The sequence below is a fragment of the Hemibagrus wyckioides genome, linkage group LG19, assembly GCF_019097595.1.
Source record: "Hemibagrus wyckioides isolate EC202008001 linkage group LG19, SWU_Hwy_1.0, whole genome shotgun sequence".
Classification (NCBI taxonomy): Eukaryota; Metazoa; Chordata; class Actinopteri; order Siluriformes; family Bagridae; genus Hemibagrus; species Hemibagrus wyckioides.
The window spans coordinates 15,845,001-15,859,042 of NC_080728.1; the positions used below are offsets into that span (position 1 = coordinate 15,845,001).

Here is a 14,042-nt window from a genome sequence, read left to right on the forward strand (position 1 = left end):
ATGGTTATTTCCGTTATTATTATTTTTTAAGATTAATTTTTATTTTTTTTATTTATTTATTTTTAATTTATGCCTTTTTTCCCTTTATGCTGATTTTTAATTGCCTTTTTTTCCTTTTTCCTGTTCACTTCATTAAACGTTTTATTATTTTTTTATTATCTTTTTTTATTAATATAAATAAACACTTTAGATTCACAAACTCGTCACAACTTCCCTGCGGTTTCTCTTGTGACTGTATTTTTCTGTTTGTTCAGTGTCCGAGGAGCTGGAGCAGAGCTCGATGACCCTTTCTTCCACCATCCGCTCGTCCGACCGACAGACCATGAGCAACGTAGTGGAGCGCGCTTGTTGTCGTGACTACCAACGGCTGGGTCTGGGCACGCTCAGTAACAGCCTGACACGCTCGAAGAATGAGCCTTTCCGCATCTCCACCGTTAACCGCATGTACACCATCTGTAGGAGGTGAGACCTCAGGGGATAACAGACGTGGATCCTGTAATCAGTGTTTACACACCCTGTGTACTCATGTAGGCACTGGTTTCCATAGCAATGTGATAAAATCTCTGCTTGCTTTTGTTCCCCAATTGTTTATCAGTTGCTCATAATTGTGTGTGTGTGGGTGTGTCAGTTATCCAGGCCTGCTGATCGTACCTCAGAGCATCCCTGATGCCACACTCCACCGCATCTCTCGCTGCTACAGACAGAGCCGCTTCCCCGTGGTGTGCTGGAGGAACTCGCGCACTAAAGCCGTGCTCCTGCGCTCGGCCGGTCTGCACGCCAAGGGAGTCGTGGGATTCTTCAAATCTCCCAACGCCCCCAGTGCAGGTCAGCACTTTTTATTAACATCCCAAAACTTTACACAGAAGCCTAGAAACATCCTCGATGTGGACGAATTATTATCCACCACAGGGCAAGTCCAGTGTACTGGGCAGTCTCATGTCTGCCTCTTACACCGACACTGGAGACTCCTTCCATACATGTTCAACAACGATTAGAGAATTCGACATTAGAAGGAAGGAATTTTTGGGCATTTGAAGGAACTTCAAATTATTCAATACAACTATAAGTGAGGATAAGGGCTTGAAGTGAAGAATGTGTGCTAATCTGTGTGTGTGTGTGTGTTTGTGTGCGTGTGTGTTTCAGGTCCCTCTCAGGCTGACTCTACCAGTCTGGAGCAGGAGAAGTACCTGCAGGCCATCATCAACTCTATGCCCTCCTACAGCGAGGCCAGTGGAAGAAACACACTGAGCAGCTTCACATCTATGCACATGAGCACCTCAGGTCAGAAAAACACACACACTTCATAAATGTAAAGCGTGACGTGATGTTTTCTGTGTTAAGATGCCGTTTCTTAATACAGGATAGTTCGGAAATTAATGTCGATGAAGTGAGAGTCTAGTCTAGTCTCTATTTGAAATGGTTTTTTTTGTCCACGAGCTTCAAAATCTGAATCTCTCGAATTCACACACATGTAATACATGCACCGGGTACACAAAGCTTGTATGAGCGAGTAATGGAGCACGTTGACAGAGTAATGCCTTTTAAATAGGTTTTAACGGGAACTCCAGGAAATGTTCACGATTACATGGTTGTCAGTCACATGACCGTTTCTCGATAAAGGAGGAGATTTTTGGTCACATGAAATGATAAAGCGCGACACTCTGGATCGTGAGCCTACGACAAATCTAACTGGTGTAAGTCTGTCTGTGTTTTAGACTCGTCTGACAAACTGAGACAACCGAAAATCGGAGCTCTTATGAAGCAAGTTATGGGCACTAAAGAGGATGTGCCTGGAACCTTCAGTCGAGGAGGTAAGGGAGCTCTGTGTGTGTGTGTGTGTGTGTGTGTGTGTGAATTGGAAGTGTGTGTTCAGTCTGAAACATCCATTCCAGTCTCAAATAAAGTCTATGTTAGATAAAGTGATGAGTTACTCATGAGTTTATATTATTTTCCTATACCTTCACCTCCAGAAGTGTTTCATTCCTCTCATACCACAGCAGTTCCAGTGTGTAACTTCCTTAACGAACGACACGCTAGATATATGCGTTCATATTTTTATTTATATTTATATTCCCTCATCACTATCTCTCTCTTTCTCTCAAGACAATAATGGAAGCTTGTCTTGTTCCAGTGAGACTGAAAAACACTGGAGACTCCTTCCATTCATGTTAAATTTAAATATAAAAACCTTTACCATATCAACAATTATCAATACATTTGTAATCTTTAGATCACTTCTAATCTGCCACCCATGGATGAGTTGTTGCTATGGAAACGCTAACACATAATAATAAGCACATTAATATGAGAGTAATTTACATTAGCAGCAGCTCTGACTGCAGTTCCAGCTGTAATAAACACCTAAGCGATTAGGAATTCATCAGCTTTGTGGTTCATCTCAGTGGATTTTAGCGTAGTAGTTGGTAGTAGCTGTGTCAGAACATGTGCCGACAGTAACGGGTATCTCTTTATTCTCTGGCCCTAGTGCTGGGTCAGAGGGCAAAGGTCATCTCCCTCTCTCAGCCTAAGGTTACAGTCAAGGCCCGCAGCTCACCCCGAGGTACAGTACAGTACAGCCTGACCCCCCCCCTACCCCCCCTCTCTCCAATCTAACCAATCAGGTTTCTTAACAGTGATGTCAGCGTGTGTGAGCTGGCACCCAGCCAGCATCGCTGTCCTTTTCCCTGGGCTAACCGTTCACTCTGACCTCTGTGTCCAGTCCTCATCTCTGTCTTGTCCGTCTAGCCTGGCATCTCTCTTTTTTGCACGTCACCCACTGTGTTCTGATATTCTGGCAGCGCTCATGTTGTCTGACATGCTGTTTGTGATTGATTCAGTTGATAAGCTGTGATTTGCCTTCAATGAGGCGTTGATCCGCATCCGATATGTGAATGTCAGTATGCGCTCGAATCTTCAATCTGTCGTCCGCTCAGATCCATCTCTACATCTCAGTACAGTCTGCATGTCCCAGTCGGTGAAGTAAGACGTGTGTTGCTTGTGTGTGTGTGTGTGTGTGATATAGGGAAGTGGGGCAGTATCCGCGGCAGTGGGCGTCTCTCCGGCTATAATCCTGAAGTGGGGAACCGGCTAGCAGGGAAGGATTCCCCTCAGGTGAACGGCGGCCCTACTGAGCCGTACTTCCTCCGCCAGCAAAGAGCGTATCTCTACATCATCGGGGACAAGAACCAGCTCAAGGTACTGAAATAACTCTTAGCATGCCTCAATCACTGTTCTGCCATATTATAGGCCAAAAACTGTGAATCTTTGTGAAGTCACTTAGAAACCACTATTGAAGTTTTATGGCTTTAAAGTATGAATACATTAGTCTTCAGGTGATCTGTAATATCTGTAGAGTGCTCCAAAACTGTTAATGTTCATTTGTATATAGAAGATAGATACCCAATGAAAATGTACAGTCTCTGTCTACACCAATCAGGATCAACAAATTTGATGACATCATTCAGCAGTTCAGCTTTTCAGTAGGTTTTCTGTCCAATCAGATGCTCTCAAGAATCTGGAGTCCCACCCACAACATTTTTAAAATCAAGTGTTTATCCATTTAGACTTACATTTAGACTTATTATTTGTTACAGCAGCTTTAACGTAAAAAATCACTTGTTACCTGGAAACCTTAAAGGAGTGAAGACTTTCTGTTGCTAAAAATTCTAAAACCTAAAAGTTTTTTAGGTTACCTCTGACTTGGAAAGAACTGACACTTCAATAAAAATCTATATTTTACAGTCTATCTATCTATCTATCTATCTATCTATCTATCTATCTATCTATCTATCTATCTATCTATCTATCTATCTATCTATCTATCTATCTATCTATCTATCTATCTATCTATCTATCTATCTATCTGTCTGTCTGTCTGTCTGTCTGTCTGTCAGTCTGTCTGTCTGTCATTGTTATTAAACAGATGTTTTATACATAAAGAGATGTAATGAACAGTTAAAATATTACATGCCTTTGGTGCAGGTGGAAATTCAAGAACTAGAAAAGGAAATTAGATCTTGACTTTTCCTGTATTAAGATGAAAATTATTTAATCAACATATTTCTATGATTCTCTGTCCTGTAAGTATTATTGGTAAAACTTGGGCTTGTTTGTGTGTGTGCAGGGAGGAAAGCAGGACTCGTTCCAGCAGTGGGAGGTGGTACCCATCGAGGTGTTCGACATCCGGCAGGTGAAGAACAGTTTCAAGAAGCTGATGAAGGCCTGTGTTCCTTCCAGTCCTTCCCCTGAACCCCACATGTCCTTCCACCGCTGCTTAGAGGAGTCTGAATGGATGAATCTGGTACAATACACTATCACATGTTTGAATTCTTTTATGCTTTTATGAATTTGTTCATTCTGTTGTTCAGTTCTATATACATATATATAAAAAAAATATATATATATGTAATTGTATGATTTTTATTTTCGAGAATAGTAAGAACACCTCCTCCAAGCACTTAATGTCTGCATGTGTTCATATTGTAGCTTCACAGGCTCCTGCAGGTATCTGTTCTAGTGGTGGAGTTACTGGACACCGGTTCATCGGTCATGGTCAGCTTGGAGGATGGATGGGACGTCACCACTCAGGTACGGTTGAAGCTCTGGTGCTATTTGTGTTTGTGGTCCCACCATGATGTAAGTGCAGGATCTGAGCTCTGTGTGCTGTTCTGTATAGGTGGTGTCTCTGGTGCAGCTGCTGTCAGATCCGTACTACCGCACGTTCGATGGCTTCCGGCTGCTGGTGGAGAAGGAGTGGCTGTCGTTCGGTCATCGCTTCAGCCACCGCGGCGCTCAGACGCTGGCCAGCCAGAGCAGCGGCTTCACACCAGTCTTCCTGCAGTTCCTCGACTGCGTGCACCAGGTACTGTTAAAGCCTTTAACGCTTTTCCAGACTATGGTCAACATGCAGTTACATTATAAATCAGTTAAAGAAGCTTGTTGATTTAACGTGATTGGCTCTTTCCAGATCCATCATCAGTTCCCTATGGAGTTTGAGTTCAGTCAGTACTATCTGAAGTTCCTGGCTTATCACTATGTGTCCAATCGCTTCCGGACCTTTCTGCTGGACTCGGATTATGAGCGCATAGAGCTGGGTGAGTCTCATTCTTCCCCACATACAGATAAAACCTTCAACTTCTGCTTAATAAGCAGTGAGTTATGATTTCTGTCTTTTTCTTTTAAACTATTCTCAGCCTTTTTTACCCACTGAATAAATTCCTGATGTTCTCTCTCTAGGTATTTTGTATGAGGAAAAAGGAGAAAGAAAGAACCCTCAGGTGTGTAAATCCGTGTGGGATTACATCGACCGTCTGAACAAGAAGACCCCCATCTTCTACAATTACATGTTCTCTCCAGAAGAAGAGGAGGTAATGATGTTTAGATGATGCGTAAACTTTCTATCAAAGTGCCATGTCTTTCATAGAGCAAGCCTAAATTCTTCCACCTTTTTTATATCCCCCCCAGGTCTTAAAGCCCTACACTTTCATCTCCAACCTGAAGGTGTGGGACTTCTACACGGAGGAGACGCTGTCAGAGGGGCCGTCATACGACTGGGAGCTGGTGCGAGGGAAAACCGAGGGGCCGGACGAGGAGAGAGGCGAGACTACCGCGCCCAAATCACAGAGACAGGTGGTGTGGCCCTGTTATGACAGCCTGAGCAAAGTGCTGCCGGACGCCATCACCAAACTGCTGCAGGTCTGTTCTGAGATCAGTCAGATCAAGTGATCTTGGAGACAAAGATGATGCTATTGCATGTACAATCCTTATGTCTTTTTTTTTTTTTTAATGTGTGTCTTTAGGATGTGCAAAGCCTTGAGGCTGAGCTTGGACATACCCCGGAGAGATGGAAGGAGACGTGGGATAAAATAAAGACCACACAACGCACCGAGACCAAACTGGAGAGTCGGGTACGAATTCATGACCATTGCATAAATGCAACACATTCCATGCATCCTACATACATGTCACCAAAATCTCAGATACCCTCTGGTCATAGTTAGCTCACCTCCTCATTTAAAACACATTCAATTCACTGACAATTTTCTATAAAGAGCAAAAAATGTGCCATGTTGTACATTTTTATGTGAACAAATACCATTGAAGTCCCTCTGGAATTTCTAGATCCTGGCTTGAGTTGAATCGTATGTTAAATCACCGTTCTTTGAAGAATTTCCCTCATGGGATCAGACAGATAGATAGACAGACAGACACTATCTTTGTTTATTCATCCCATTGGGAAATCTATCTATCTAAATCCGGAAAAAAATGTGCATAAAAAAAGCCTCTTGGGGGAAAAAGTGCAAAAGAAGGGATGGATGGAGGAATAGATAGATTGATTGATTGATTGATTGATTGATTTCTGGAGAAATCATAACTTCCCCCTCATCACATTTACTTTCTATCTGTCTCCCTCATTCTTTCTCTAGCCCTCGTTCTCCAGCTCGATCCTCATGTCGTCCAACCTTACCCATCAGAGGCGCACTCAGGGCATGTACCTGCAGGAGAGCGGCGTGGGTTCCTCCCTCAACCTGGCGCTGGAGTGTGAAGCCAGTGCCACCTCCACACCCGCCACCAGCCGCACCACCACCAGCTCGCTCTACTCCCAGTTCAGGACCACAGAGAGTGAGAACCGGTGTGTATCCTGATATCCTGACTTTGCCAAATATATCATTAGTCCTAGGTGATGTGGGGCATCTTGCATACAAGTCACTGTAGACATGATAACGAGTGCATTACTATAAATCTGTCAAAACTCTGGTCAGAGCTGTTGCTTTAGAAACCTTCTGACCAATCAGAATGTAATGTAAATTCTAAATATGGAGCAAAGCTAAGAGTCTATGCTTCTGTGTTTGCTGTATAGTCATTCCATGAAATGTTTTTTCCTTTTATTTCTAGGAGCTTTGAAGGTATCTTATATAAGAAAGGAGCTTTGCTAAAGCCTTGGAAGCCACGCTGGTTTGTGCTGGACAAGACCAAACACCAGGTACGTGAAGCATGTTAAAAATGTGAAGACTGATAAAATGAGAAACTGAGAAAAGGCAGGAATGCGAACTCGTACTCACTGTCCTTTTCGTCACTCTTCTTCACTTTGATCAGTTGAGATACTACGAGACGAGGCAGGACAGAGAGTGTAAGGGGGTTATCGAGCTGGCCGAGGTGGAGTCTGTCATTCCGGGCACTCCTGCCATGGGAGCGCCGAAAAACATAGAGGAGAAAGCCTTCTTTGATGTGAGTATTTCTTTGCACACAAAGGACATAGGAAATGTTGCTTATCTTGAAGATGTTTCTTTTTACGGATAAAATTCTGAGCACTTAAAGTGAGCTCTGAGAACACAGGTCAGTTTTTCCTTTAAACTTTGCAGGAGACCACATTGTATTAATAAAAACATACACTGATCAGCGATAACATTATGAGGTGAATAAGACTGATGATCTCCTCATCATGGCACCTGTTAGTGGGTGGGATATATTAGGCAGCAAGAGAACATTTTGTCCTCAAAGTTGATGTGTTAGAAGCAGGAAAAATGGACAAGCGTAAGGATATGAGCGAGTTTGACAAGGGCCAAATTGTGATGGCTAGACCACTGGATCAGAGCATCTCCAAAACTGCAGCTCTTGTGGGGTGTTCCCGGGCTGCAGTGGTCAGTATCTATCAAAAGTATCTTTTAAGTCCTGCAAGTATCCTTTAAGTCCTGTAAGTTGTGAGGTGGAGGCCATGGAGACCTATAGAGACCTACACTATATTGCCAAAAGTATTCGCTCACCTGCCTTGACTCGCATATGAACTTAAGTGACATCCCATTCCTAATCCATAGGGTCCAATATGACGTCGGTCCACCCTTTGCAGCTATAACAGCTTCAACTCTTCTGGGAAGGCTGTCCACAAGGTTTAGGAGTGTGTTTATGGGAATTTTTGACCATTCTTCCAGAAGCACATTTGTGAGGTCACACACTGATGTTGGACGAGAAGGCCTGGCTCTCAGTCTCCGCTCTAATTCATCCCAAAGGTGTTCTATCGGGTTGAGGTCAGGACTCTGTGCAGGCCAGTCAAGTTCATCCACACCAGACTCTGTCATCCATGTCTTTATGGACCTTGCTTTGTGCACTGGTGCACAGTCATGTTGGAAGAGGAAGGGGCCAGCTCCAAACTGTTCCCACAAAGTTGGGAGCATGGAATTGTCCAAAATGTCTTGGTATGCTGAAGCATTCAGAGTTCCTTTCACTGGAACTAAGGGGCCAAGCCCAGCTCCTGAAAAACAACCCCACACCATAATCCCCCCCTCCACCAAACTTTACACTTGGCACAATGCAGTCAGACAAGTAGCGTTCTCCTGGCAACCGCCAAACCCAGACTCGTCCATCAGATTGCCAGATGGAGAAGCGCGATTCGTCACTCCAGAGAACGCGTCTCCACTGCTCTAGAGTCCAGTGGCGGCGTGCTTTACACCACTGCATCCGACGCTTTGCATTGCACTTGGTGATGTATGGCTTGGATGCAGCTGCTCGGCCATGGAAACCCATTCCATGAAGCTCTCTGCGCACTGTTCTTGAGCTAATCTGAAGGCCACATGAAGTTTGGAGGTCTGTAGCGATCGACTCTGCAGAAAGTTGGCGACCTCTTCACACTATGCGCCTCAGCATCCGCTGACCCCGCTCCGTCAGTTTACGTGGCCTACCACTTCGTGGCTGAGTTGCTGACGTTCCCAAACACTTCCACGTTCTTATAATACAGCTGACAGTTGACTGTGGAATATTTAGGAGCGAGGAAATTTCACGACTGGATTTGTTGCACAGGTGGCATCCTATCACAGTTCCACGCTGGAATTCACTGAGCTCCTGAGAGCGACCCATTCTTTCACAAATGTTTGTAAAAACAGTCTGCATGCCTAGGTGCTTGATTTTATACACCTGTGGCCATGGAAGTGATTGGAACACCTGATTCTGATTATTTGGATGGGTGAGCGAGTACTTTTGGCAATATAGTGTATATCAGACTTGCTGCTAACATCTTGGTGCCAGATACCACAGCACACCTTGTCCATTTTTCCTGCTTCTAACACATCAACTTCGAGGACAAAATGTTCACTTGCTGTCTAATATATCCCACCCACTAACAGGTACCATGATGAGGAGATCATCAGTCTTATTCACTTCACCTCTCACTGCTCATAATGTTATGGCTGATCGGTGTATACTTTGTCCTGAACTCTAGATAATCACTAAACAGATTTGTCCAGGTTTGTCTGAAACCCATTCTTTTTCTCTTTCCTCAGCTAAAAACGACCAAACGAGTGTACAACTTCTGTGCGCAGGACAGCCAAAACGCACAGCTGTGGATGGACAGTATTCAGAGTTGCCTATCTGATGCATAGATACATAGATGCATAGGGGTGGGCCTGTGTGTGTGTGTGTGTGTGTGTGTGTGTGTGTGTGTATGGAAGAGAGACTTTACTGTGATGGACACATGGGTGATGGCAAGGGCTCTCGATGACATTGAGAGAAAACGGTGTTGATCTTAGAAAAAACTAAAGTTGCACCTCACCACATTTCAGTGTTTTTTGTATAAAACAAACGACGAAAAAAGCCTAAAGAAAGAACTCCCTGGAAGACTGATACAGACCTGAGTAATCTAACCACTATACACACACCTGGATGTTCTCTTGTGCTCTGTGGATACGAGGCATGGCGTCGCTAATAAAAAAACAAATCTCTCGCTCCCTTTTATTCCTACTGCCAGATAAACGAATGCTATGCAGGGGTCTGAGCAGCCCAGTCCAGCACCTCACCCAAGCAACGACTTTTGTTACCACCGTTAGCATCACTTCAGCTCTACACTGTCAGATTCCACTCAGCGTTTTAAGACGCCCATTTTCCCTGTAATCACCATTCTCCTCCCTGCTCGGATTCCTATTCGCCCGTCACGTCGGCCACGCCGAAGCGTCCGGGAAGCACGACCGGTTCATGAAGGATCTTTACAGTAACCTGGTTTCATGTACAGTGATAAAAAATCAATCTATTATCCACTGTCGCCAGTGTTAGTCATTAATCCCTCCACATGCCAGTTCTCACGTTCACGTGTTTACAGAAAGTCTACAAACACCCACAAGGACCACTAGTAACTTTAAAAATGTAAATCTGTTGTGTTGTGCTGAATAATTTATGCTTCTTTTTTTTTTATTTTTTAAAGATGTCATGCACATGAGCAGGTGGAAGTGGTTGACGGATTGCCATTTCAACAAGTTTACACCGGTCACGGGATTCAGAATTGTCTAGCCACAATTTTTATTTTTTAAAAACTGAAGGTGTATAAATCAGATAGATCTGCATTTTGTTTTAAAAGTGGCCCATTTATATTTAATACCCTTTTCATTCGCTCTGCAGTCTCTCGATAGGGTTTGGTGGAGTTTTTTTATCAATCTGGCAACCTATTCCTTTTTTTTTTTGGTTCCCTACATTAAAATATATATATATATATATTTTTTTTTTATCAATCTGGCAACCTATTCCTTTTTTTTTTTTTTGGTTCCCTACATTAAAATATATATATATATATAATAATTTTTTTTTTTCCCTTTTTTTTTTTAATGAGACTTGTTGATCAGAGGCTTGGGGTCAGCACATCTCCAGTCACACACACACTTGTCATTTGTCAGAAGCAGTGTTTTTAGCTACAGCCTGTTACTTTCTCTTAAATCCTGCACATAGAGGAGTTTCCATCTGTATTATTTAGCAAGAGTCTATATAGCGGGTATCGGTGAGGATGCAACTAAATCTCACTTTTTTTTTTCTCCCCACCTATTTTTTATATTTTTAATTCCCGAATACAAAATGACAAAAATTACTAACACCCCCCCCATATATATATACATATATATATATATATATTTATGTATATGTATATGTATGTATGTACACAGACATACGGTGTAAAATAGGGTAATACCGCTGTCAGGTTGAACATAAAATTTGAATTGTAGATTTTTTTTGTTCTGATAACTCCCTTTGTACATAATATCCAGATTTCTATGTTTGTTAGTAATTTATTTAACTTTTGTCGCCTCAAAACACCACTTAACGTTTTGAATTAGAAACTCCAATATGTGCCATTGTTTATTTCTGTATTAACTATTGACTAATGCAATTTTGTTTTTGTTTTTTTTTGTTTTTTTTTGAAAACCTTCAGATATGACTCAAATAAAATCCTCAGTGTCTTTTTTCTAACATGGTGGTCCTCTTACTCTCACAGTACCATCTCCATCTATTGTGTGGTGATATAATACACACCTTTTCCCAGTGTCGGGTTCTTGGAGTGTGTGTTTATTCACTTACACACACACAGTTGTTGTTGTCGATCTGTCGGCTGCTCCCTACGTGTGTGAGGGGTCGCCACAGAGGACCGACTGGTCCGCAACAACGACTTGGCACTGGTTGTATGCCGGATGCCCTTCCTGATGCGACCCTCCCATTTTTATCCGGGCTGGGGCTGGGGTTTGGTCACTGGCTGGGACTCGAACCTGGGCCTTCGACATGGTAGGCGAGAAACTACCACTTAAATGATACTTTGAGAGATTTTAGGTAGGGGGCACAACATGATGTTTTGGGAACATTATTATTATTATTGTTGTTATTATTATTGTTGTTATTATTATTATCCTTCTAAGCTAGGTTTTCTTATTAATTAGATAATATTTTTAGGATTCAATCAGAAACACTGTCTCTTGACTTTGCTAACTATTCAAGGCGCAGGATATCTGCACACCTCTGGAAAGTCTGGGGAAAATCCTAGAATTTCATGGTATCGTTTAAGTAGATAAATATAGCAAAAGGCTGTGATGCAGGAATTGATATTCTCTTGTCAAGGGCATCTGTAAGCTATAAAAATCAGTCGGGAAATCTGATGAGGTTAGGTGACATCCTTTATGGTTTTGACTACCTTCAAACTTCTGTCTCTTTTTTTTCTCTACTACTAAAAATAGTGCTGGGTTTGAAATATGCAGAATGAGAGCTTTTAGGATATGTAATAAGAATGCACTAAGCTGATATTGAGGATTGGGATCTGAGGGGATTGGATGATTCCTGATCATATCCATGTGATGCATTATAAAGGACATGCCAAGAAATGTCTTTGGTCCCTTAGATGTTGCTGGACACTATTAATAAAAAGGCTTCCTCAGGGCTTATTATCATCCTGAAGAAGTACTACTACTACTTGAAATGCTTTCTGAAAGGGAAACCCTGGTTCTTCTTACATGGTTCTGCTAGAATCTTGAATGACCTAATGGATGGTCATTATATTTTGCATTTTCTGTCTTGCTATGGTGCTATGCACCTCCATAACATGATGCTACTACCACCACCATGCTTCACTGTATTCCTACAGTAATCTTATTTGTTTCAGCTCTTCCAAAATGTGTAGCATGCTGGAAATGTGCAAAATTTGAGGTTTAGAAGATTTGATGCTGATGATTGAAATCATGACTGAAAGTGGATTCAGATACTTTACTGGAATCTAATCAGATTAAGGGTTCTCAGATCATATCTATGTGATGATGACGTAGAACTGAGCCCGTTTAGAGATCCTGTATTCTCGAAGATGTTGCTATAAACTTATAAAAAATACCTTTAAGGGTGCTTAGCTTACTATGTTCTCTTTGGAAGCACCATTAAAAGGGAAAAATCTTGGATTCTACATTGAACTATAAGGAGTTAACCCAGAAATACAAACCGAAGGTCCATTAAGACAAGATATTGTCCACTGGAGAGGCTTTTGGATGATTCCTGCATTTTCACACTTACTGGCCATGCACTTAAAAATTAAGGGATTTGTTTTTTGCACAGTTAATCCTCTTAAGAGGTTCCACTCTGAGCTCGCTCGGATAAAGTGGGGCTGTTCAAACAATTACACTACTGTCACAGGTGAGATGAAAGGTATCTTTATTAACATAACAATATACACCAGGATTTTTGGTGCAGTGGTTGTTCAAGTGGTTAAGGCTCTGGGTTGTTGATTGGAGGATCAGGGTTCAAGCCCCAGCACCACCAAGCACCAGTGCTGGGCAATCAAGCAAGGTCCTTAACCTTCCCTGCTCCGGGGTGCTGTATCATATCCGCTACCATGCCTCCTCTCCTGGACCAACGTTACCTTCTGATAAAGCTCACAGCTGATGATTATCTGTAGGCCTATCTCTACATGTATGAGAGCATCGCCAACCAAGAGAGGTGGGACCAGAAAGAGTGGGCCTGGATCCTTGCACCGTTCCTCACCAGCTAGCCTCCACTGTTGGGGAATTGAGCAAGGCCCTTAACCCTCCCTGCTCCAGAGGTGCTGTATCATAGCTGCCCCTGCGTTCTGACCACAACTTCCTCAGCTGGGATATGCGAGGAAAAGAATTCCACTGTTCTGTAATGTATATGTGGTGATAAAGGCTTCGGGCCCTCAGTCCTCCTTTTAGGAAACCTCTCGTAATTAAAGCCTTTTTAAATAACTGTCCGATTTATGAATTGTACTTTATCCCAATGGGTCTCAGAGTGTCAAATCACAACATTATCAGAGATATCATTTAATACTTATAGTTATTAGCCTGTTTGGCTGTATTTGCTTCGTCTGGTGAGCTAGCTGGTGCCTAAAACAATGGTTGAGCTGGTCGGCTTATAAATGACTGCTACAAATCTTAAAACAACAAAACAGCGAGGCATCATTTTTAACATTTTGCTGATTCACATTCAGTTAAATAGTTAGAAATTGGTACAAGAATATTAGTATATTGTATATATTTGACAAGGTTGATTAGTTCTGTCTGGGTTTTGCTAGCTGGGCAGCCAAGCTGGAGGTTTTCTTTTTATTTATTTATTTGTTTGTTTGTTTTTAACTTCAGAAATGTTTACAATAAAACAATAATTTTTTTTTTTTTGTTTGTTTTTTTTTTTTTTAAAAAAAGTGTTTTAAATACACGTGCTTGTATTTGTGAATGTAAATATTGGGGAAAAGCGGCGTTGTCGCTTGTATTTTGGTGAGGTAACATGATGGCGGCCATGTTGAAATT

General features: G+C 42.2%; 1 protein-coding gene across 6 annotated transcripts in view; it reads left to right on the forward strand.

Annotated features, from left to right (window-relative positions):
- The window catches only part of sbf1 (SET binding factor 1), a 63,027-nt gene extending 52,512 nt beyond the window's left edge, over nt 1–10,515 (forward strand). For 3 of the 6 annotated variants that reach the window (XM_058417099.1, XM_058417100.1, XM_058417101.1), the window contains 17 exons: nt 255–462; nt 629–825; nt 1,144–1,281; nt 1,716–1,811; nt 2,486–2,560; nt 3,023–3,195; nt 4,124–4,300; nt 4,486–4,587; nt 4,676–4,861; nt 4,967–5,093; nt 5,236–5,366; nt 5,464–5,694; nt 5,799–5,906; nt 6,426–6,631; nt 6,895–6,982; nt 7,096–7,227; nt 9,273–10,515. In XM_058417099.1, coding sequence (XP_058273082.1) covers nt 255–462; nt 629–825; nt 1,144–1,281; nt 1,716–1,811; nt 2,486–2,560; nt 3,023–3,195; nt 4,124–4,300; nt 4,486–4,587; nt 4,676–4,861; nt 4,967–5,093; nt 5,236–5,366; nt 5,464–5,694; nt 5,799–5,906; nt 6,426–6,631; nt 6,895–6,982; nt 7,096–7,227; nt 9,273–9,371 — 2,474 coding nt within the window. In that variant the 3' untranslated portion in view covers nt 9,372–10,515. The remainder of the gene's footprint in view (nt 1–254; nt 463–628; nt 826–1,143; nt 1,282–1,715; nt 1,812–2,485; nt 2,561–3,022; nt 3,196–4,123; nt 4,301–4,485; nt 4,588–4,675; nt 4,862–4,966; nt 5,094–5,235; nt 5,367–5,463; nt 5,695–5,798; nt 5,907–6,425; nt 6,632–6,894; nt 6,983–7,095; nt 7,228–9,272) is intronic. The other 3 variants (XM_058417103.1, XM_058417102.1, XM_058417104.1) reach the window with 3 other exon arrangements.
- The last annotated feature ends 3,527 nt before the right edge of the window (nt 10,516–14,042 follow it).